The sequence below is a fragment of the Bacillus rossius genome (assembly GCF_032445375.1).
Source record: "Bacillus rossius redtenbacheri isolate Brsri chromosome 9 unlocalized genomic scaffold, Brsri_v3 Brsri_v3_scf9_1, whole genome shotgun sequence".
In the NCBI taxonomy this organism is placed as follows: Eukaryota; Metazoa; Arthropoda; class Insecta; order Phasmatodea; family Bacillidae; genus Bacillus; species Bacillus rossius.
This window is the reverse complement of record NW_026962012.1, coordinates 6,706,989-6,731,580: the sequence shown is the minus strand read 5'-3', so window position 1 is coordinate 6,731,580 and position 24,592 is coordinate 6,706,989. Positions and strand designations below refer to the sequence as shown.

The 24,592-nt window shown below is 42.4% G+C and overlaps 1 protein-coding gene across 6 annotated transcripts in view; it reads right to left on the bottom strand.

Annotated features, from left to right (window-relative positions):
- Positions 1-24,592, bottom strand: part of LOC134542613 (rho GTPase-activating protein 20-like) — a 927,095-nt gene that overhangs the window by 20,860 nt on the left and 881,643 nt on the right. For all 6 annotated transcript variants that reach the window (XM_063386995.1, XM_063387000.1, XM_063386996.1 and 3 more), the window contains 2 exons: positions 21,666-21,883; positions 7,660-7,786 (listed from right to left, as the gene is read on the bottom strand). In XM_063386995.1, coding sequence (XP_063243065.1) covers positions 7,660-7,786; positions 21,666-21,883 — 345 coding nt within the window. The remainder of the gene's footprint in view (positions 1-7,659; positions 7,787-21,665; positions 21,884-24,592) is intronic.

Below are 24,592 nucleotides of genomic sequence, written 5' to 3'. Positions count from 1 at the left end.
TGCAAATCGAATGATTCGATAGTCTCATGTAGCTGCTTCCGGCAACGAACAGTTATGCTGATGATGGCGACTGCAATGTCGTCCGAAACACTGGTGACTTCTTCACTTCTGACGAGGCCAAAACCTACAAGCCGATAAACCTCATTATAAAATGCGGCTGAACCAAGCTCAGATCGGGGTCCTCCTCCCATTTTCCCCTTTTCTCAAGAGCCCGAAATATCGTTTTAGTCTGGGGTGTATATTTGTATATTTAAAGTTTGGTGTTTTGAGACCGTGAACTTGTAAATATTCTCCAAGGCCGATCTCCGACTTATTTGCGGCTGCACGATAGCCCGCCCTTGGGTCGTACAATGGAACGCATTAAGACAGCTCCTGATGCAACTACATCCGGACAGCTGCGACCAGACGCGCGAAGGCGCTGCGGTATCGCTCCATCTAGGGGTCGCCAGACGCCCTGCGGCCGCGCGGACTGTGGAATGTGCCCCGGCGCCAGCCCCACTCTCTGGGCCGAGCCAGTTGTCCGTCTGTCCGTCAGACCATCGTGACGCACGACTGGGCAGTCTAATGCCAATGTTCAGGAATTTGGCGTCGTAGTCACCCACTTTATTACACACCTCACGTACTTTCCTCAAGATATCCCCACCATAGCAACATTTTAATAATTATATATATATATATATATATATATATATATATATATATATATATATATATATATATATATATATATATATATATATATATATATATATATATAGGAAACCCAAACAAGGGTAAAATTTCCAAACTTGTTGAAATTTGTGACTGATGCAGGGGAGAGGATAGAACTGAATGTGGTTTTCCCACAACCTGAGTATTTCCAGGGTTTGTGGGAAATCCACATTTCTGTCGATTTATTTATGTTATACAAAAAAAATTAAGGAATATGTGTCAAAGTAAGGCCACACACAAACGACTGATTTAAAACGCTAGTACGACATGATGAAATGCTCTTAGTTTCATGCTAGGGTTGACATCAAAATTGGTTTTAAATTTTATAAAAACTATTAAATATACGTATGTCAAATTTTAAAACATTTTTATAGACAATTAAAATAATGAGCCAAGCCCGAAAATATGGAGGCAAAATAATTTAGGATACTATTCCTTACTGTCTTGTAGCTTAGTTACGAACCGGGTTTCTGTACCGCGCCGCTGGACGGAGCTCGTCGAGTGACGTCACCAGAGGGGGGACACAGGGGCGAGGGTGGGTGTGTCTCAGCCAGCAACAGCTGCGCTGGCAGCCCGGTGGGAAACGACTCAAGTCACCTCCGCCCCCCCCCCCCCCCCTTTTTACTGTGCCTAGACTAACTCTTCTACCTGGACGAACAATTCACAATGTGTTTGTGTAGCGCACTAACATGTATTTTAATACTTAAAACACAGACGTCGGTGAACTGGCGTGCCACATGTAAGCACGTTGTACCCGATCACATCCGGTGAATTTGCATGTTAATGTCAGAAAATCGTACACCAATGTTGCCCTCCGCGCGCACAAAGCTCCCTTCGAGCGAAAATCTTATGATAACCGACAATATGCATACAGGGTAATTCAAAATACTGTACCTATGTGCCCAGGGATTTTCCCGTGTCTATGCAGCCGAATTATAGATAACTAGTTATAGTCTAAAGTTTAGTAAGGGAAACCTAGCAGGCTTCGAAAAAGTTTTCCTAACCAATGATTTTAGTTGGTCGCCAATAGCTGTAATAAACTTTTATTTGACATTGTGACAGGCATGAATCACATGATTATTACAATATTTGATAGCACTTGAAGTCAATGAACATGGTCTAAGTGCTGATATACATACCAGAAAAAGGAATTGGGGGAGAAAAAAAAAATGTTTTGTAGTATTGAGATGTTCGTAATAAAGAGGAAGAGAGAATGTGTACATGGAACTAGTACACATAAAAATGTCTCTACTGTAACTTTAATCTTTCAGTAACCCCATGATTAAAATATTCCCTGACTTAAGAATTCCCAGACTTATCCCTGTTTTCCCTGCTACTAGCCACCCTGATTACTCATGACAACAATCGCTGCCACGGCTGGCCGATCCCCCTCCTAACACATGATGCATGCATGCCACCCCTCCTGCATATTTAACGAGGATGGCCGCGATGGGATTCGAACACGTGTCACTTCCACTCCAGCTCTTCAGATCTCAACACGCACCGAGTGTCTGCGGTCGTTCGAAGGCTCTGGAACGAACTGGAACAGGGGGGAGGGGGAGGGTGCGGGGCGCGGCCCGATATGCAGCGAGCGCTGTTTCATCCAGCACGTTCTGTAATCCGGCATCCTTACAACTTCTATTTTTTTTAAGGTGGATTCGGGCGCTGACCGCGTTTTTAGGTTTACCACTGCAGCATTCTTTTCAATTTGTAATAAATGACAATTCTTTGAAGAAGAGATCCGAAACATGGGCGATACGTGATATCAAGTTAAACAGTAAATATGTTCTTCCTTCCTTCCTTCCCCCCCCCCCCCCTTGTTATACATCAGCTTGTTACTGTTGGGTATTACCCGTTAAAAACGATAAGAGAGAGAGAGAGAGAGAGAGAGACACCTACACTCACCTGCAAACTCCCCCCCCCCCCCCCCCACACACACACATTCACACACACGACTTATTCCCAAAACTGATTGAGTAGTTCAAAACATTTACAATACGTCGAATACAATAATAAACCCATTCTGACGATAATATGATGTAATATCGAACCTTACAAATTATGTTCAAAAAATGTTACTGTCCACACGTATTGCTCTACGTGACTGCACACGGCGGCTGTCTTTTATTACTGTAGAGGCATACCTACTTGCGGGTCTTTGTTGAACAATGTCCGTCAATCCTCACATGCAATAAGCTGTCCATCTTTAAGAATTCCCAACTCGTTGAATTGCTCTGTAAATATTGCACATCGTGTTGCAAATTATGTACGGTGTACGTCTTATGAGTGGCGGTTAACTCTAGGAGAATTGATCCTTTATAGCGCTGGCTTTTGAAACGTTGGATTGTTTCGGACACATTACAAAAAAGTATCAAACTTAAATGCTACAGGCCATGGGCGTAGGTCCTGGAATTAGATAGCACCTCTCTGAGGGGTCTTGCAAATTCGTAAATGTGGAATGGGAATTGTAAACGCAATTCCACCCCTCCCCACAGGAATCCTAAATATTTTCGCCCCTGCTAAAGGCCAACAGGGGGTCGTTACCAACGCCGAAATACCTTAACGCCGAATGTCAAAATTGACCACAACGCCGACAGCTAGAAAACTGCTGGGTACCACAACGCCGAAATAACAACTGAATGAATTTGTGTGTGTTTCTTAAATGTACCTTAACGCCGATATACCACAATCAAACCTAACCTAACCTAGCCTATCCTAACCTAACCTAGTCTAACCTAACCTAGTCTAACCTAACCTAACCTTTGTGGCAGTCCTGCAATGACATTTTTCGGCGTTAGTGTATTTCGGCGTTGTGGTACACAGCAGTTTTCTAGCTGTCGGCGTTGTTGTCAATTTGGCATTTCGGCGTTGTGGTGCGTCCCCGCCTACAGGTATAGACCACACAAATTTTGTTTTGGTCAATTTTCCAATCACTTCGCAGTACGTTGGCGAAACAAGTTACGCAGACGATACGTCATACCTTCCCGTTAAGGACAAATACAATTTAAAAAATAATAATTCACGGGAAAGCTAGAAAAGTATTAGGAACTGCCATAACGACAACATCGAAGCATGTTTTCGACAACAACCTTGATTCTTCGAACGTCACAGGCGTGAAAAACAAAAACACGCGTGGTTACATACGTTTGTTCGCGCAGGCGTTCGTGACGAACGAGGAACTGTGTCTTGATGGGTTTTCCGTCGACGCTGGGCCAACGAGAGGAACCAAGGATCCTGGGGCACATGAATTTATCCGGGGCCCCTTACCAGTATTTTATGTACTACTTTCCGAACCCCACAATTAAAACATTGCCGTGGCCTTAACGGTGAACGTGAAACGTTACGTATCGTTTAACTTTTAAGGTTTCCTATGAATTATATTAACAATATACTTTTAATTTTCTACCTATGAGGATAAACCCAAGCGTTATAGAAAGACTCGAAACTCAACCCCCTCCCCCCATTCTCTCGACAGCACTGTGTTCGATATGGTTATGGGCTTCGACAAAACGGGGAGTGTGGAAAATCCAAGCAAATGCCTGCAGATATAAATCAAACGGGGGTATAGCTTCCATTTCCCTCAAGTCAGCCTAATACGCGTTAAACGCTCGAGGGTTTACTTCCCGGGTTGTTCTCGCGTGGCGAACGTTGCCGGTGGATTTTCATGCGATACTCCTCCCCCCCCCCCCCCAAAAAAAATAAAAAACCCAATCGCGCATTTTGTCTCTGCTCCCTTATCCGCCAATGGCCTTAGTGCCGACGAGAAGGCTGAACTAAAATTTTATTTTTATAAAAAAGCATCATTTTCCACTGTTCCTGACGCCTACCTAATTGTAATTCGCACCACGGTAGATGTATGTTTTCTGCAACGTCGAACGGGTCGCCAGATGGCACTCAGTGCTTCAGGTGTCACAAACCTCTCGAGATTGACTGAAAGTTACTGATTACGTATAACGATAGCTACATTAAAATAAACAGAGAAATATAAATATATATATATATATATATATAAATAAACCCGAGGTTGCCCGAAGGTGTAATCGGGAATGGCACGTGCATGCTAGGCTTCCCGGACACGTGGCCTCGCGCATGCGCGGGGTCCGAGGCCACACCGTCTCGGCCGCCGACCACAGCGGGACGGACGGAAATAGCCGAGGAGTCGGTCGCATTGGGGACAGGTCAACAACCCTCCCAGCGCCGACACATTTCATTCCCCCCTCCCCCGTCAGCACGGACATGAGACGCGAGCGGGAACATTTTCTGGAATAATACAACCACGTTTGCCCAACCCCCCGAAAAAAATTTCCTTTTACTCCGTTACTAGCATTCATTTACATAACTTAAGTTAGGCTCACGATTTACGTTATACTATTATTTATATTCTGCGGACTGGCAGGTTCTGTTTAAACAACAAATTTTTGATCATAATGTTTGTAGAGCGTAGCATGGGTCCTACCCACCTCTTAAATATTAAGTGAGCCATTAGGTGGTCCAGAAAAAACGTAGGTATACTTTATTTCGTTTTGTTTGTATAAAAACGTTGATAAAATTTAAGTATCTTTGGTAAATTTTCCTGTAAAAATCCGGAAATATTTAAAAAAAAAAAAACTCTAGTAAGAGACATTCTATAAATGATTCTTACAATGGGAAGATCAAGTCAAGTGTTGACAGTGTTTTTTTTTTTCCTTCTGTATTTACTGTTATTGTTGCAAATGTCTCGTTCGTTGTCGGCTCACGTTGTACTTGCTGTCATCTTTTTTTCTGTTTTCTATGACAACCCATGTAAAACAGCAATGGTGTACATCAGTATCAACTGCTTCCGGCTTGCGACAGGTCAGAAAAGTTAAAATACATCCCATCTTCTTCTGTCACTCCACCATTCCTTTCCCTCGACTGTTCTATTATTCTCCTCTCTCGTGCACTCCATCAACTATTTGCTTTTCCCAAATACTCCTTGGTCTTATCTTCCCGTGTACTTCAACTGCGTCACTTTCCTGGGCAGCCTCCCATTTCCCATTCTCTGAACTCGGCTATACCATCTCATTCTTGCTATTTCTTGATCTCATTCGAACGCTGCACTCCTGCTCATAATTATTTTTATGAGTTATTATTCGGCGACAGTCTAAGAGTACTAATGCCTGCACACTGGAATGACTCTCACATTCGGTCATTTCACACGCCCCGAAGGACACGAGTCCAACGACAAACGCTAAAAAAGCAATCCCAGTTGACTGGAATTGTGTGCTACCCGGAGCGAAGTTGAGATGTGACCGCACCAGCCACGAACACACGACATGGCACTCGTCCTATATATTATGGCATGGCCTGGCGCCCGATCTCTGGCAGGTGCCTCTACGGGTGGGTGTTGGTTAGACAGGGTTCGATGTAGTACAGACGGCTTGAGAGCGAACGTTCGAGATAATTTCTCGGCCGGACGGGTCTCTGGTGAAACTTTAACTAATATTTCACATAAACTAAACAATATACAATGCTGTGACCATGCTCGTTTATGGTATGTTTTTGTTTAGAAAACTACACTACAGTTTTCCTGTTCCATGTAATATATCTTTCGTTATCGGTCTATCTGGTAAAATAACATATATCCTACCATACATATTAATATCAAAACACTAAGACACGCATACATAACGTGAGAAATAGATATAAATTTTTTTGCACAGTATTTTGTTTGCTCTGTTATTTCCTTCAACACTACTAGTATCAAAAATATAATGAATAAATCAGATTCATTAAAACTTTGAAATGACTCCTTTGTTGATAATAGACTGTGATCATAGTTAGATATTTGATTCCGCTTAAAATTAGTACACAGTCTTTTTTTTTCCCTACCACCTAAGTTCGATTAGTAATTGTAATTTGTTTTTCCAGGTTTTGAAAGATAACTAGATTCCCTGAGTTCCCAGTTTGCAGATTTCCCCTGAACCATGAGCTCATGGAGACCACTTGCTGATCGTCCTAGTAACTCGACACCCCGCCACAGGGAACCAGACCCCCTGGAATGTGAGCGAGTCGACCGCGGGGGATATCTCGACTTGCCTCTGGTCGCGGCGAGGGCCTGGTGACACGTGCATCCTGACTGCTGCAGTAGTGTCCGGGGCAACATACCTCGTCACTGTGCTGTAGCGTCAGCGCTATCCCTGCACCGATTATTATTCGTCTGTAGAATATTTAACTCCAACCCATGGCTGCAGACAAGGCTTAGCAAACACTATTCGATTGCAATAACGTATTATACATTACAGATAACTATATTGACATTAGATTCTTCACACCCTAGCATACAGTGCACGAGGATGTGCATGCAATTATTTTAAGCGCATGCATCACAAGACAACAGACACCCAGTGAGTACTTTCATTAGCACGCGAGAAAGTTATTACAAAAGCTTTTATTCGGGCCATGTCCTCATTTATTATTTTTGAAGCATTTAGCGGTTATTACGAAAGTTGAAACTATACGACAGTGGTATTTTTTTTAAAAAAGTAGGTATTTAAAATTAGGCCTAAACCCTTTTTTTTATAATTGTTTCCCATCGCGTATCCAAGTTTAGCCCATGATCCTGTATGTACTGATCTTGTGATACATGATGCTTGCTGTTATATAAATGTGATAGGCCTAATAAATTAAGAAAAAAAATGTATGTCTTTTTGTTACGTCAAAGAGACCTTCGACGTGTAGCCCGGGATCAATGTATACAGAATCACGCCATCAGGATAAAGGGATGACCCTGGATACGTGATACAGAAAAGATGACACCCACTGGTTGTCAGATGGTAACAACTGTCCACGCGACAGCAGGGGAGGGGGAGGGGGAGGGGGAGGGGGAGGGGGATGGGGAGGGGGAGGGGGAAGGGGAGGGGGAAGGGGAGAGGGAGAGGGAGAGGGAGAGAGAGAGGGAGAGGGAGAGAGGGAGAGAGAGAGACTCACGTATTCGATGCTGGTGGCGGTGTCGAAGAACACGACCTGGATGTTGGTGGAGCGGGGCTCCTTGTCGCGCTCTGCGGACACCACCTCCGTCAGCTTGCTCCACCAGAGGTCGCGCGCCGCCTGCGTGCTGCAACCACCACGCACCAGCCCTCGCTCAGCATCGCTGCTCCTCCAATCAAATACCCTCGCCCACTTCATTGCGTCGTCAGCACTTCAGGGCCCCGCCTCCAAAACTACTGATGGCGGATGGGTAGTTCTGTTACCGCGGTTTGTTTGCAAACTGAAGTGTTGGGAAGTCAAAATGGCTGAAACACGTCTTTTGAGACTCTTGAAAACACTCGAGGAGCTTGTGTTCGACGAGAAGACTGCGCGCCAGTCCACGACCTTGCCCTCGGAAGCACCAGCGAGCGTCGCTCTTGTAATCCTGCCTCACCAGCTTGGTTTAGTTTTCAAAAAATTATGTTTATTCATTGAGTAAAGTGAGTACAGAAGAAACGAGGCCAATGATGTACAATAATGGTGATCATAATAATACACAAACCTGGTTACACAAGAGTCGCAATTACAAACGTCTCTTCCTGCGAAATTGGTTACGAATAGACACAAAGGGATAAAATGATATACATGATATAAATACACTATAAAACATACAGAACAACATGGGGAAAAGTTGAATAAAAAACCCAACCACCTCACCAGCTTGGATACACCCCTGACTGGGCGGGCCCTTCGGCGTATCTTCGGCAGCGCGGTGACTAACCCATGCACATCACGGAAACGTCCGCCACGTTTTACCCCCGTGGGAATCAAGGCGAAAAGGCGTTATAACACGAAACTACTTGCCTCAGGAGAGATAACACCATGCCATCTTGAATTTATAATTTTTTGACCTATTTTTTACTTTATGTATTCAGACATAAATAATTATTTACCAAGCCTTTATCATCATCTTTTAATAAGCAATTATGCAACCACCGGGAGTAAAACTAAAACAATTTATTTCATGTGAACTTAATAATCACGCTATGCTAATAATGTTTACTCTGAATCTGTAATGGCGCATAGTTTGATCGGCGATTCATTCCACTTCGGAATAAACCCAGAGCACGTCGATCTCCTTGTCCGCCCCCTCCCCTACTAGATATGTACCTAGCTGTGATGTCATAGCTACCAACCTCTACCTGTGAAACATACCTGTTCATTTTCACATGTTGCTGCTTTTTATAGAAGCTGTGGGGGCAGTAGCTTATATAAGCTAGATATTTAGAAATATATATATATATATATAAACTACCGAACTGCATTCAATACCATATCAGGAAGATATGTTCATAACTAAAGCTTTAATTAATCATTAATACATTATTAATAAATTATTTTAGTGTTAGTGCTGAAATTATCATGACTTGCAGAAAAAAATAACTTACATGCACGAATGTTATGTAAAACATTTTTAACGTTAGTTATTAAATAACGAATAATAAGTGGTGTAAACAAGCACAACAATTTTAGTATGATCACACATCGTGTTTGCTTATGCTCTACATATGTTTTAAAAATTGTTTCAAGTACAATAAAATTAACATTTCGTAACCTTGAAATTCAATCTCAGTGGTTGCCATTGTTACGCTCCCGAGCATTGTGGAAGCAGCATACGCGATAGTGAAATATTCCGGGAGACCCATCTCCATTTACGCGATACGTCTCAGTTACCGTGCCGTGGTGGAACGGGTCTGAAAAGCGACTACCACGAATACGATAGATACGCAGAACTTTCCATTTCAAAATCTAGATAGCAGTTATGTAGAAAACAGGTTAACAGCAGCAACGCAACACCGTGCTATATATATATATATATATATATATATATATATATATATATATATATATATATATATATATATATATGGTACTTCCAATATTTTTTCACCAGTTGCTACTGCTTTTACTTACCTGTTAATATTTAACAGGTTGCTATTTGACAGCCCACCTCTACCACTACTCAAGAGCATGCCCGGGGGTGGGGGGAGGGACGTCATACACCCGATCAGACTCCACAATTAGTGTCCAAAGCTAGATTCTGTGGTTTGTCGATTTGACGAGCTTAATAAGATGCCAATTGGAAAAGGTGTTACGTACAATATAGGAACGACGTTCTACCATAAACACAGAACCTGAAGTGTTTCATGATTACAATTTCAGGTGAATGTTTCCGCCCAGGCATTATGCACAAACAATGCTTCGTAACCAAAGCAGCAGAGAAGTTGGTTTAATGAACTGAAGGTGTTCTGGATCTCGAAAGAGACGTGCATGGCCGTCGCGTGGTGCACACGGGAAGATTTTTGAATTAACGAACTGTAAAACTGTCTGAAACAACCAAGACTCAGACGTGCAGTTGGATTTAAACGAAAATTTCTGGTAATTTGTTGTGAGAGCGGCACAGCGCCGGGGGGGGGGGGGGGGGGGGAAGGGGGGGAAGGGGGGGGGGGGAACTGTACTATTGGTAAAAATTGCATTTTTGAGCTAATGTTCGTTCATTGTCCCTCAAAAGGGCTTTTATTATTTTAGACCAAACCAACAGTTACGTTCCGTTCTACAGTAACACGGAAAAGGAAACGGATCTCACGAAACATTTCACTGTCGCGTCTCTGCTGCTTACACAATGCGCGGAAACATAAGAATTGGCAGATAATGAAATTGAATCACATGGTTACAAAATATTAATTAAAAATATATATATTATACTTCGTGTTATGGCACGGGCGGAATTAACACATGTAATAAAAAAATAGACCACAAAGTAATAATATAACAACTGGAACTAGATACCCTTGTACTTGACATAATTACTTCATTTAGAACATAAAAAAACAGGGCTACCACCGCGGCCAAGTACTCGGCCTCTATTGGCCGCACGGAGCGACGTTAAAAGCGTACGGATCCGTCTACGTGCTATTGCAGAAAACTCTTGTTACGTGATCCGTTACCAAGTCACTGAACGGGCTTATTACAATTTTACAGTGTTTTAAATACTGTAATTAACCTAAACGCCTTCACACAATTTTACAGTATTCAATAAAACAACTGTTTCAATCATGTCCTAACTAAAAACTTGTTTGTAATGGTAAAAAAAAAAAATTTCATATACGCTGCATGTTCACAATAACGCGACATTTTACTTTTCGCGTCGCGCTACTGCGATTCCAGCATCGCTATTCTGTCAGTCCCTTTCCCCTTACACAAACAGCTTTCAGCTACGCCACTGTGCTACGACCCTGTGCTACGCCACCTGCTGCGACGGCTTGTACCTGAGACTCGAGGGCCGGCGGGGAAGACCACTTCTCTCTGCGATCCACCAAGTGCCTACCGGAGAGTGGAGTAGGGGAGGACTCCTTGCCACTGGGCGGAAGCCCAATTGTTAGTGTAAATTCTACTCTAACCATTATCTAATCGTCGTAGGGGATAGGTTTTACCTGGGCCCAACTTATCTAGTTTTTAGTCTAAAATAGTCTGTGAGGGGAGTTTAGTCATGGCGCCAATCGCTGCCATAGCTGGCCAATCCTCTTCCTAGCACGCGATGCATGCTACCTCTCTCGCATTGCCAAATACACTTAGTTTTAGTTAGGTTAGGAAAAAAAATTGCCATCTTTACATTGGTCAAGTATTATCACGAAGGATGCTAATGCATCGCTACGTGCGTCCACTCACCAGGGTTTATAGGGATGCGTAGCCTACGTCCATTTGCTTCGGGATCGAGATTTTTTTTTTTACGAGCGTTACTATTCTGTAAAAATAAAAAATTACGAAAAAGTAGTTTTGAGTACTTCTAATGTTGCTTGATTATCTTGCAAAGGTGCGTTAAAAACATTAAAACGCATTAAAAACAGAAAACAGTAAAATTAAAAATTGTTAAAATCACAATAAGGTTCATATTAGACAAGTTCAATTATTTGCTAGCAATCTTACCCCGTGTTTAATTTGGCGAACACCATTTTCTTCGAACCCATAGACCTTCACGACAACCAAATTTTCCAGAATCCAGTTAGAAACATTTCAACGCCTTTGCCTATTTTAAATGTCGATGACCTAACCTATCCAAACCTTTACTTTTGTTTGAAACCTGAAATATCGCGCATGCACGTAATATCGATTAACAAGCTCTGAATTACAAGGGTACCATGATTAATCATTTCTAACCAGTTTGTAAAAATGCCAAAAAAAAAAAAATCTTACGTTCCCATCAGTCATGACAATCACGTAATCATTAATTACCGTGTAGAATACGGCCCTACAAACTATTAAAAAAAACATAGATTATAAGCTTTCGCAATACTCCCAAACACTTTTTTCGTAATGTTGTTATTTTTTCTCATGTACAAGACGCAACTCTCCAGAATTACCGAAACTGCGGCTGACTCGATCCTTTGCCAAGGCTTCTACTGGAGGATGGCCACAGTACGGAGGTGAATGAAAGCTACATATCTTCAGATGCAAGGCGCCTAGGAGTAAAAAACACGCCTTACTTCTTGAACCAGTCGACGAAGAGCTTCCGCCGCCGGGGGCTGTGCCCCACGGTCGCGAACTTGTCGGGGGCGGCGGGCGCGGGGGCGGGCCGGGGCGGCCTCCTGGGCCTGAGCGTGGACGCGCGAGGCGGCTCGGACGAAGAAGACACGTCGAACTCCGACGGCGTCCAGCGCAGGACGGCGGGGGACGCCGGCCTCCGGCGGCGGCGGCGGCGAGCGAGCGCCCAGCACCCGGGGGCGGTGGTGGCGTCCTCGTCGGAGGACGCCGGGGCGTCGCTGACGGCGTACGTGGGCATCGCTTTCGCGGGCGAGCGGGCGGCCAGCAGGCTCGCGACGGTCATCCCGCGGACTGGCGACTGGAGCCGCCTGCCGGCGCGCCGGGCCCGGGAGGGGGGAGGGAGGAGGGGAGGGGGCGAGGCGGCCCGGGGTTGGTCGCCCTCCGACCTCCCGCGGGCAAATATTTGAGCGTCTGCCTGCCCCGGGCGGGACGACACATCTGCGTCCGTGCAGCCGATACTGTCGTGTCACAGCCTGTGCTCTCATCCACCTCCGCATCATTACCACCCTCCAGTACGCACTGCTCCTGTCTTCCAGATAACACCTGTCAGTAACTACATTTATGCATACGATAAAACCCGGCTTTAAGGGCCAAAAATTAAATTCATTTGGGAACTTTTTTTTTAAAACTACCGTCTTTCAAAATTGTTATCCACAAATGTCCCCCTAAACCGATTAGGGGAACATCATTAAAAGCTAAAATCAGGTTGGCCTTACCGCTATCTGAACGTCCGTTCTTCAGAACGCGAACCCGTGTTCCGTGGTTTTTATGTTGTTACGAGCCGATAGCTAAGTCTGAAAGGAATTATTTTAATCGGTGCTTTTGAGATGGCCGCGTGCTAAACTGATCGTCTACTCAACTATGGCCGGATTGATGAACTACGCAAGAAACGCAAAAGCGTAAGAAACTCAAGATGCAGAAGGTTAAACAACACGTTTTAAAGACTATCCGTTTGTAAATTACTCAAGACTTAAAAACGCAATTGCAGTACTGCCAAAGTCTCAATTTCTTGCTTTACGGCTTGCGTTCCCGCGTTACATGATTAAAAATAAATATTCCGACAACTTTTTACAGATGCAAACGTTAATAATTCAGAAGGCTATGAATTTATTTTCCATTATTCACTTTAAAACTTTAGAACCGTGAAAGCAAACAACCCTTTAAAATAAAATTATAGATGGTTACACACATTTTTATGATAACGTGAATTAGAAGCTCATGGGACAAAATTTTTTTCTTCATAGTTTTGCAATTTCAGTTTGTAGTGTTGGCGACGTCTGTGTTTTCTAAACGACCGTGGTCTTCTTGGGTTATTTGCGTGTTGTTTCCTCGTGCTGTGGCGTTTTTTGAGGAGTTTGTAAATGCCCAACCTGATGGAAATGTCGCGACGTGTCGGAAACGTGTCCCGAGTTTTCCGAGTATTCCCTACGTCGCTGGGCACCAATGGCGGCTTCAGGATCACTTTTCGGGAGGGGCTATCGCACAAAGAAAGGCCGTAATTGCAAACAAAAATGAAAGTGGTCAGATATTGGCCTTGGAATATTATTTACAAATTACATGTTTCAAATACAGAACCTTAGTAGCTCCATGCAACTTTTGATGAGATAAAAGTTTTAACATATGAAATTAAATATTTCAGTAAACATAAATATACATTTCAATAAAATTGGTCTCGGGAGGGGCTATCGCCGCCACCACCCCCCTTCTGGGGCCGCGCTTGCTGGGCACCCTGTGCGGCGTCGCGCCGGGCACGCTCTCAGTTTTGATATTCCAGAAGGAAGACTGCGGGCGCGCGCGGACTCGCTAGCAGCCCTGACGCGACGACCTTGGACCCCGCGGCGCCGTACGCCGAGACCCCGGCAACTGCGCGTTAGAGCCGGCCAAACCCTGCATCGATCCTCGTGTCGTGATTCCGATTTCCGACTCACTAATTACATTCCAAACATTCGATTCAATTCTTCCTCGACTCGGAAGTATCACCGCCTACCTGGGCACACATGTGGTGCGCAAATCTTCAGAACACGTGATTTAAAAAATTGCTCACAGATAATATTATCCCAGGGGATTGTATTTACGAAAAGCATTTAATAATTCGCTGAGGGGGTGTGAGTATTTCCGTTTTAGCTTTGAATATATATACTGTATAGAAGTCGCGAGTGGATAGGATTTACTCTACGTCTTTCAGAAGCGTATGATGAGCAGCTTGGGAACTTCACCGCTGCAGTGCGCTGCCGTAACGCCCTGTATCGTCTTAGTTGTTATTTACACGTTAGAGCGCAGCGCTGTCACCCGCTGTCATTCCCCGCACCCCTCATCCATCATTCACTGCAGCTCAACGTCGTTCAACAGGAGGGGGAAGGGGTGTTTGAAGAGTTCGACACTTGTCCGCTAGGGACCACCACAAGTCGATGCCCTAGATATGGTGGCGATTGCGGCGGTGAATTAACCAACTAACTCAAAACCGTATTAGAAATTTTAACCTGGGCTGGCGACTTCTATACAGTATATATATTCAAAGGTTTTAGTATTTCGTTTTCACACGGTATTCATAGGAGAGTGGGGATTGCTAAAACGCGTGTTTGCAGAATATTTTTTCAGGGTAAAACACATCCGGTACTTACCTATTCTTGAAAGGACTCGTGTCTTCCATCACACCTTTACCTTCATTTCTCCGCCTTATAACGCTATGGTTACCACTCAAATCTCACAGTTATCTCGTGCACGACGAGAAGACTGCGCGCTAGATCAGAGCCTTGCGCTTAGAGGCGACGCCGCACTAAAAGCACCAGCGAGCGTCGCACTTACACAAACCACGTGCGCACGAGCATGAACATATTCCACAAAAACAAATTAACGTGTAACAGTGTGGCCATTAGCCTATTTTGAATAATTTCATATATGCCAGGTCATAATTTCGATACACTTAAATCAAATAGCTTTACAGCCATTAAACTGTTTAAAGATACAAAAGAAAAATTTTCGGATCGTCGGATTTGCTCGAGCGTGCCTTCAAGTCATACGGGGTTGGTGCATCATTTCAAGATTGGTATTAGTACAGGAACTAACTTCAGAGGGAATCGTTCTTTTCACAGACGAGCCAAACGACCGATCGTGCATCTTAGGTTTTTTTTTTTGTTCATTGTAAATAAATATGGCGGTGTTGATAAAAGGATACCTACTAATGGTCAATTAGGTTAGGTTAGCTACATTATAAATACTTTAAAAAATTGTGGACGGTTGATTTGGTTAGGATAGCTACATAAAAGATACGGAAAAAAAGCATGAACTTCGGGGAACTTCGGGTTTTGGCTCTCTCGTCTGTGAAAAGAAGGCTTCCCAACTTCAGATATGAGCTTCGTATCTAGTGTTCCCCCCTCTCCAACGGCTATATCGCACGTGGCTGACTGCCGACTTCACTCGCTCCTCGCTGGGCGTGTTGACGCGGTCGAGCTGCAGGTAGATACAGCAGGAGGGTGGGGGGAGGGGGGTGAAGCAACAGTTATGTTCGCTGCGACGTTGCCACACCTGTCTCTCTCTCTCTCTCTTTCTAGGAGAGTTAGTCCGTGATGGACGGCCTGGATAATTTCTCTAGCCGACCGACTGCTTTTTGCTAGCGACGGACGGGTCAAACTGCAGCTCTATCCTTTTACGAGTGACACGATGCACCAACTCGCGATTAAGTCCCCCCCCCTTTTTTTTTCTTCTCTCAATACTTAGCATTAAATTAAGAATTAAATTTTAAATTTAGTACCACATGATTTCTCTCTTTTTCCACAAGTTACAAGTGCTGCTAAGAGCAATATCCCTGTTCCGAGCAGTCGTGTGTTAGCGTCTCTAATTACCTTGCTGTCGCCGAGACGTTCACTCCATGTAGAAACAATGTTGGAGAAGGCACTTGGCCAGCTCCGGCCCGGACGCCACTGGTATTCCGGACGGGCCGGCTGGCAGGGGAGGGGAGGGGAGGGAAGCACAAAGGGCGAAGGGCTACACCGGAAACCAGGCGCGGACATAAATCACGGGCCCTGAGCCGGTGACCGCGATGACAGGCCCAGATGACAGCTGCCCTCGCTGGACCACACACCTCGGCACTTCCTCGCTCGCGCCATTGCTCGTCACAGACCACGTCGGTTACTTCATTTTATTGCCGAGACTATTAAATAAGGGACCGGCCTAACTGGGCACACGTATGGCGTGTACAACTTCAGAAAAAAAAAACACGCAATTTGAAAACCACTCAAGATATCAGAGTGGTGATTTTTTTTAAGAAATATCATTTAAGAATGCGCTGATGGTAAAAGGGTAGTTCTGGTTCCTTATTTAGTTTTTAAACTGTATTTTTAGGAGAGTGAAAAGGAATGCGTGTTTTCAGTATTTAAAGTACCCAAGTGTCTTTCATCACACCTTTATCTTCATTTCTTCGCCATGTAAAGTTATGGTTACCGCTCATATGTCATAGTTGTATGCACTGGGAGAAGACCGCGCGCCAGTCCACAGGAGACAGACACCGCGCTTATCACCCCGCCTCACTGACACAGACACCCGCCCTGTGAACTAAGCTCTCTTGCATTGACTTTATATCAAAAATTTGCTCCCTAGATATTTATTAGATAGTTATCCAAATAACGGTGTGATCATATTTTCATTACCTACTATTAGATAATATTTAGGAAATATCTGCAGGGAAATTTTTGAACACAAACATAAAGTCCCTCAGATAATGGTGACGACCAGAAAAGTGTGAAATCACAACAATACACTTGCCGGACGAACTCTCTCTCGAACAGAAAAAAAAAATATGTGTACCCGCGTGGGTTATCTTTATAGGGTGAACATCTCCAGGAAGTCCACAAACCGTGCGCAAAAAGGCGAAAAAGCGCGAGTAGCGCCGGCGCCGTGCCTGCGACGGGCGAGACGTCGCGACGCACACACGACCACGAACAGCGGCCGGAGGGACGAGCGACCTGACCCGACCTGCTCAGCCATTGCTGACTGACTGACAGGGATGTCATCATCGCCAGTAGCGGACCCAGGGGGCGAGTACCCTAACTTGGGCCCGCGAGGAGTCCCAGGCCGGCTGAATGCGGCCCCTAACCTCCTGTTGTGTGCCTATAAATAATAAGTTTTTACGGACTTTAAACATTAGCTGCGAAGCTTGGTGATTACAAATGGCCTGAGTTCAATGCAATTTTAATTTCGAGGGAAATGAATTTATTTTTACGTTAAACTCGTGTGTTGTCCAGCCCTCCTTGGTTTGGCGGAGAGGGGGTAGGGGGAATTTGTAATTTAATATTTAGCTGAGCAGCTGGCCCTAACTGTTCAGGTTATCTTGTGGATTTTCTTTTTCCTGCTTGTGCCCACTTTCCGGGAGTCTGCCAACCATCGTCGAACACAAAACAGGCGGGAGATTCAAACTAGCTAACCCCTCCAAGTGGGTTCGTCCAGGTTGGAATACAAAACTTACAGAAACAAGAACGCTGACTTTTAAAAGCTGAGTTCTGTGCAAACGTTAACTATACCCATGTCATACTTTATGTGTGTCACGCTAGTTTAGATGCAGAAACGACATTCGATTTTTTAAAAAAAATTGATTCTCAAACTTTTATTATCATTACTATTATTCCCATAAGTCGTAAACAGAAAGTCGAGTAATGGAAACTTGTTGGCGACAGGACCACTAGAATTTATAATGGCCTGAACCCTTGTTGCTCCGATTTGGAGCCCAACTAAGTTGTGTGATTATGGAATAACAATAGTTCGAGAGATGCGATGCGACGCACGCGACGCGACAGCAATGTATCGCATTATTGTGAACATGAGATTTATAACCGCGCGACAATCACACAGAGATCTTCAGAATTTTTGTTTCCACAAATTGCCGTTATTCTCCCTAAAAAATTGAAAACAAAAAAAAAACTTTGGCTGGATAATTTAACTGATGAAGAGATATTTGATTTTTAAGTTAAGGTTTTGTATACTGTTGTAACTTATGTACTTGTACTTTTTGACATTTTTAAGCATCCATTTTTTCTGAAACGATGTTATACTTTAAATTGTATTTAAATTAATTGCTGTTTTTAATTTTGAACTTTATAAAAACTCATGGAAGATTTTAAGTTACTATTGTATTTATTTGTCAATTGTTACAAACGATTTTTAAAATGTCTGCATTAGACGAAATAACGCACGTAGATCAAAATGACTAGCTGCACTCACACACAAGCTTACTTTGTGAGTGCTACATTTCCTGTTTGATTGAGTTATTGTCAAATAGTAGAAAAATAATACATTAACTAAAAACAAACATAAACAAATAACTACAAAATTATTCTAGCCATTTCATTACCACCATATATGCGACAAGACACTTGTTTCATGAACCTGTTCCAAAAAAAAAAGGTATTAAATCAAAATGTAATAGTTATTCAGAAAAATCGTCGAACATAAGTGACTTATTAAAATATTCATCCAACTAATTTAGTACGCAAAACCAATGCAACCAATTTAGCAATCATTGAAAAATAACATTCTAATGCTTATGTCAGTTAACTTCGCGCCCGTGAAGCGACGGAAATAATAATAAAAACATTTTTATGCGATAGTCTGCTGCGTTAGCGAATTTTGTCGTGCTAACATCACAAATGTCGAACGCATATATCATTCGCATCACGTACATCGCATCGCACCCGTCGTGCCGTGCTGGAATCACAATAACGCGACGACGGGAATATTTCTAACCAATCACGTTCGACACGTCTATGACGTCAGTGCGGCAAAAATGGCGAACGTCACAGACTTCCCGATTAGAAAATATATCACAATTTTGTTTTGGACATATGGTTAAACTGGTGCATTGGTAATAATATTAAGTTTGTATTTTAAAGGTTTTGTTTACTAAATCTATCTGTGAAACCTATGAAATGGCTTATGCACAATGATTTTTTTACAATTAAAAGTTAAATTTATACTAAAACATGTCGAACAGGCTCCGAGACCTTGGTTCACGGATGAGATTGTCGGCCACCATATTGGATTGTGACGTCACGGCGGACATATTGGATGATCTTAATCTTGACCCCGGTGGCCATATTAAGTGAACTTAAACCCGACCGCTATCTTGGATTCCACAAATTTGTTTTCCAGAACGTTCCGCTATCTTGGATTCATCCATTTTGAACCATGACGTAACGCACATCATATTGAAAATGCGTACTTATTCTCAAAAAAATCTAAAATAATTTATAAAAACTTATTTAATTGCAATTTTAATAAAAAAAAAGTTAATGAAAATCGCACTTACGTCATGTAGCTAGGAGTACTCTGTTAGAACCAGATGTGAGCAAAATAAAATGGCGACGGGTCCTTACTCCACAGAGACTACCAGAAGACTGAGCCCCCACCACTTATATCAAGGAATATATATTACACCAACGAGTATGACGTCATGGCGGCTATATCTTGGATCCGCCAATGACTGCCGTATGTTTGGTGCGTTATGTAACAGCAAGAAACTTTCATACACAATCGTTTGTTTTTGGTGAAAACCGTATGTTCAGAATTACGCAATATTTTTTTTCTACGCCGCATCGCCATCGTCGCATCGCGTAGTTGTGACTCCAGCATCACAGTGATGCTGGCGTGATGCGGGATGTTGGACGCGAACCATGGCTGGGGCTGACCTTCACGCGAGGCAGAAAAAGCAACCAGGAATCCCAACTTCGTCAGAAATAACCTCTTCCTAGAAAGCAAACTGGAGCTGACATTTCAGTGAACTGTGCTACAACTCCCGTACATGGTGTGTCTGCGTCAAAAACATGCGACGTACCTGCAAATATATACATCAACGAAAACATCGTCCGCATAGCTTACGCGAGAGCTGTTATTTTGTTGTTGCTGTGACATCGCCTTGTGCGGGACGTGGAATACTTAAAAACAACAAAACAGCAAAAAAAAAAAGCGACCTGTTGATATTGGACTTGCCCACGCCATCCGTTAATGCAAATGAAAAGGTAAGTGGGTTGGAGAATGTGATAAAAGTACTTGAGGACCGCGGAAACTGTTCCATAATAACAAAGAAGAAGCGGAAAATAGGGCAATGTGACCAACCTAAAATACGTGTCACCACTACCAAAGAAACGGGGTTGGTCAGTCGAAAGTGATTTCTGAAAAACACCGTGCTCTGGTTGAATACGATGAATGGTAGATAAGTGAAGTTTTATGGCATAAAATATTTGCACTAACTTCACCATATAATAGCTGGAGGATTAGTGAGAACGGCTTACAATTACCTCTAACAATTGGAAAATTGTACTTTCAGTCTGTAAAAAAACGTAAAAATATTAGAGTACATTCTGCTAAATTTACTAAGTAAACTACTAGAGGTAGTGCTGCAAAGTATTAAGGATTTTAAGTATTTATCACTGATTTAGAAGTCTAATTATAGAGCTGAGTGTTTTTTATTTATTATGGAAACAGATAAACTTAAGGACACGTCTGAAATATCGTGTGTATCAACACCAATCATACAGATCATGTAATTAGAAAGTAATCATTTTGTGAAGTACTTAAACTCAAATATTAATAATCCCTGACACTTAACTTTCATGATCGTCAATCTAATAAATACTGATAAACCAACTTATCGAGGTAAAACTTCTATACACTGGTTCAAATTTTGAAGGAAAAAAAAAACTATTGGAAACGGCTACTAACATTATAAGGAACTCAAAAATATTGTTTTAAAAAAATTTGCGTGTTTGTCTGTTTGATATTTCAAAGAAATTGCGATTGTTTTAAAAATCTTAAAATACTGTAGGCACCTGTAATAAGGTGAAATTATTAAATTAATTTAAACGTAGCTATAAGCAACATAAATTAACGTGTACACGATGGCATAATCTTAATTAAAATTAAATAAGCACGTGTTTTACATTTTTGTTTGAATTGGCTACATTTAAGAAAAGAACAAGAGTTGTGATTTAAAGGTACAATAATTCCCAGAACACACTAAAACCGGAGTTAAAAGATCAGATACTCAAATTATACTAAACAATTAAAAAAAAAAAAAGCTTACGCATAACCACTTTAGAATATATCATTCTTAAACTATTTTTGTTGTGAATTAACTACTTTATACGTCTGACCGTTCATTGTGTCTATTTCTTTAGTAGAACTTTTTTTCTTTCTAATTAATACATATTTTTCTAACAATGGTAGAATATCAGTAATACCCTGCAATTTGCACGAGCGACGCCACTATTTAAGCCTTCTGGTTTGCTGGCAGCATGGAAATGCTGAATCGTGGTGAATCGGTCAGCTCGTTGACCAACAGATCACTGGGGGTCCGCCTGCATTTGCAGCATTGTCCTTCCTGGAGGAACTGTTTCGTCTGCTGTACCAACTGCTGAACACAATGGAGGCAGCCTCACCTGAAGGTGGCGACCACGTTGGTGGTGGGCCAGCCCACGACGAAGGACGTCTCCAGCGACTTGTTGACCTCGACGACGTCCTCCATGGCGCAGCGCGTCAGCCACATCTCGGAGGCGCGCACCTTGTCCTTGAGCTTGAAGCTGCCCCCCGAGCGCGCCTTGGCCACCAGCAGCAGGTCGTTGAAGAGGAACAGGTGGCGCTCCTGGCTCTGCACGCCCTGAAGAGTACACGCGGCCGCTCAGCACCTCAGAGGCGTCACACACCACGTCACAACTCCCTTTTAAAGAATTATAAATAGTGCCTCACTTATACATAGGGGCAGGCATTTTTCGCGAAAAAAAAAATCTGAATGCCTATTAGACTGCAACAAGTTATACACGCACCAGCTGTTTCTGCCTTGTGATTGGCGGCCGTCTGCGGGAGAAGTCGTTGCCTTGTTTGACCGAGACACTCAGGACGCGTTTGCTTCCGCGCTGAATCACTGTGATTGGTGTTATTACAATCGATATGTACCTGGGAGAAACTCATCCAATCACGAAACACAGACGATGCTACAGTGTTTCAACTTTCATCTAGTCTCCAAATCTTTTCGCGAAATCTGCATGCCCCTACGTTATACACTCAACTATTTGATACCAAAAAAACGTGAAATTTTGAACTATCGCAGATCATAGTGGTTTATGCCAATAATGTCAAACTATGGTCAAATTTATGGTATATACAGTAAAGATGCCTATATATTTATTGTACATACAAGTTGTGATCAAAAAATATCCAGTGAATGAATTTTTTTAGCAACTATTGCTGAAGATAAATCGACTTGAAGTAATAAGCACGATAGCCTGAGCGTTGAGAAAGTCGCTTTCAAGTCCGAACAAGTCATGTTTTCTTTTTAAATTCATAATAGTAATTTACTGGCTTATCAACTGTTCTCGGCTAGCAATGAGTTATGGAACATACTATATAGTCGTTACAGTAGTTCTACACACACTATATATATATATATATATATATATATATATATATATATATATATATATATATATATTTGTATCTCTACTGTTGACAGACATACACATTAGCTGTTGCAGAATATCGACATAGATATACCTACAGTAGTTGGCAGTAGGTCGATTTCAGCCTATACAACATATATGTATCTATATCAGTTACAGTACATATATCGACATAATGATACATAGGCTAAATGTTAAACTAATCGCAGACTCCAGTCGTTTCTCCTTTCTTAACGCTGGCTGGTATCACAACAGCGCGACGGTTTAGTCAGCTGGACGCAACGCGAATAAAAAAAAGAAGTCTTCTAACCCATCACAATTGATATTTGTGACGTCAGCGCACAAGACTTCCCGGTTAGAAAATTTGTCTACTTCCATCTCATCGCGTGCGTGACGTTACTGAATTGTACGCTAGAAACTTGTTTTTGAACGATGGTTGAACTGGAGCAGTGGAAATACAATTATGTTTGTGTAATATTTTTAAGGTGTTTATCAAATTCGTACGTGGAACACTTTAAATTAATTCAAGTACAATGACTTTTGCCCGACAAATATTAAAATAAATTTGGATTATAAAATTTTCCTAAAAAAAAAAGTCAGTTAAAAACCAGCATGTTAACATTAATGGCATTCATATATGTAAAGCAAATTTAATGGCATTAAAATTTGTGTCTGGTAGTTTGTTTCGATTTGTCAGAGTTAACAACACAGACTGATAATCTGCTGCCGTGTTTCCACATTGAATATATATAATGTACATATATATAATATATATTCAATGGTCAGATGCTCCCTACTTCCAAAGATAGAGTTTGTTGTGTCTTTGAGAGAGCTACGGGCCCGACATTGCGTTACCTTGGGTGTCCAGTGAAGTACATACTGATCTAACGTCGTGGTTTTGAGGACTTGAGCCTCTCTTTCCCTCAACCAACTAATGTTTTTTTTTTGGCCTTGCTGATATATTTTTTTATAATTGTTATTTCGTCATTTTAACTTAAATGACATGTTTGAAGTATAATTACTGACATAGTTACGTGTGGCGCGAGGGTGACGTCACGAGGAACACACCAGAGCACTCTGGCGGCGGGCGCGGAACTAGCGCGGGGAGACCCCGTCTCGGCAGTGTGGCGCAGTGCTACTGCTACTCACAACCAGGGATGTTAGACGTACCAACTTGTTGGTACACATACAATTTTTCAGGGTCTTGTACCATGTACCAAGTATAAATTGTGCTGGTATGCAGAAATACCAACTTTGAACATCGACCATACGCGATGCGCCATGCATTAACAATTAACATTAGGCGTGGACGAATAATTCGAATAGTTGCGTTTTAATAATTCCATCTGTATACGTTTAATAAAACTGCATTTTAAGAGAAATTTTTAAGTGCTAATTTAATTGAAACCATGCATACTAGGTGCTAAAGATTTTATGGCCATCTTATAATTTCAGAAGCTAGTTCTGTAGAAATTGATCACAGCGCCATGCCGTATTGCCGTCATGGCGTGCGGATTGAATAAAAAATAGGTTACCAACCTTATCATACTTTATTTGTTGACAATTGTGTAACCTTTTATGTTTCCATAGTATATATCGTATTAAAGCAGTTTATATAAATATCATTATATATATATATATATATATATATATAAAATCTATGAAACAAAACCTACAGGATCTTTGTTAGTGTAAGATCTTGGAGTGTACCAGTTTTTTTTCTTCAGATACCAGCTTTTAGTGACATCTGTACCAGGTTCGTTGAGCCACTGTCTAACATCCCTGCTCACAACCGCCGGCATTCACGGCCCGCTTATGGCCGGCGGTGATTCCCCCGCGGGGATGGCGGATGGTTACAAAATAATTTTTTAATACGCAACAAAACGGCTTCCCTCCACCCCCTAAGATTG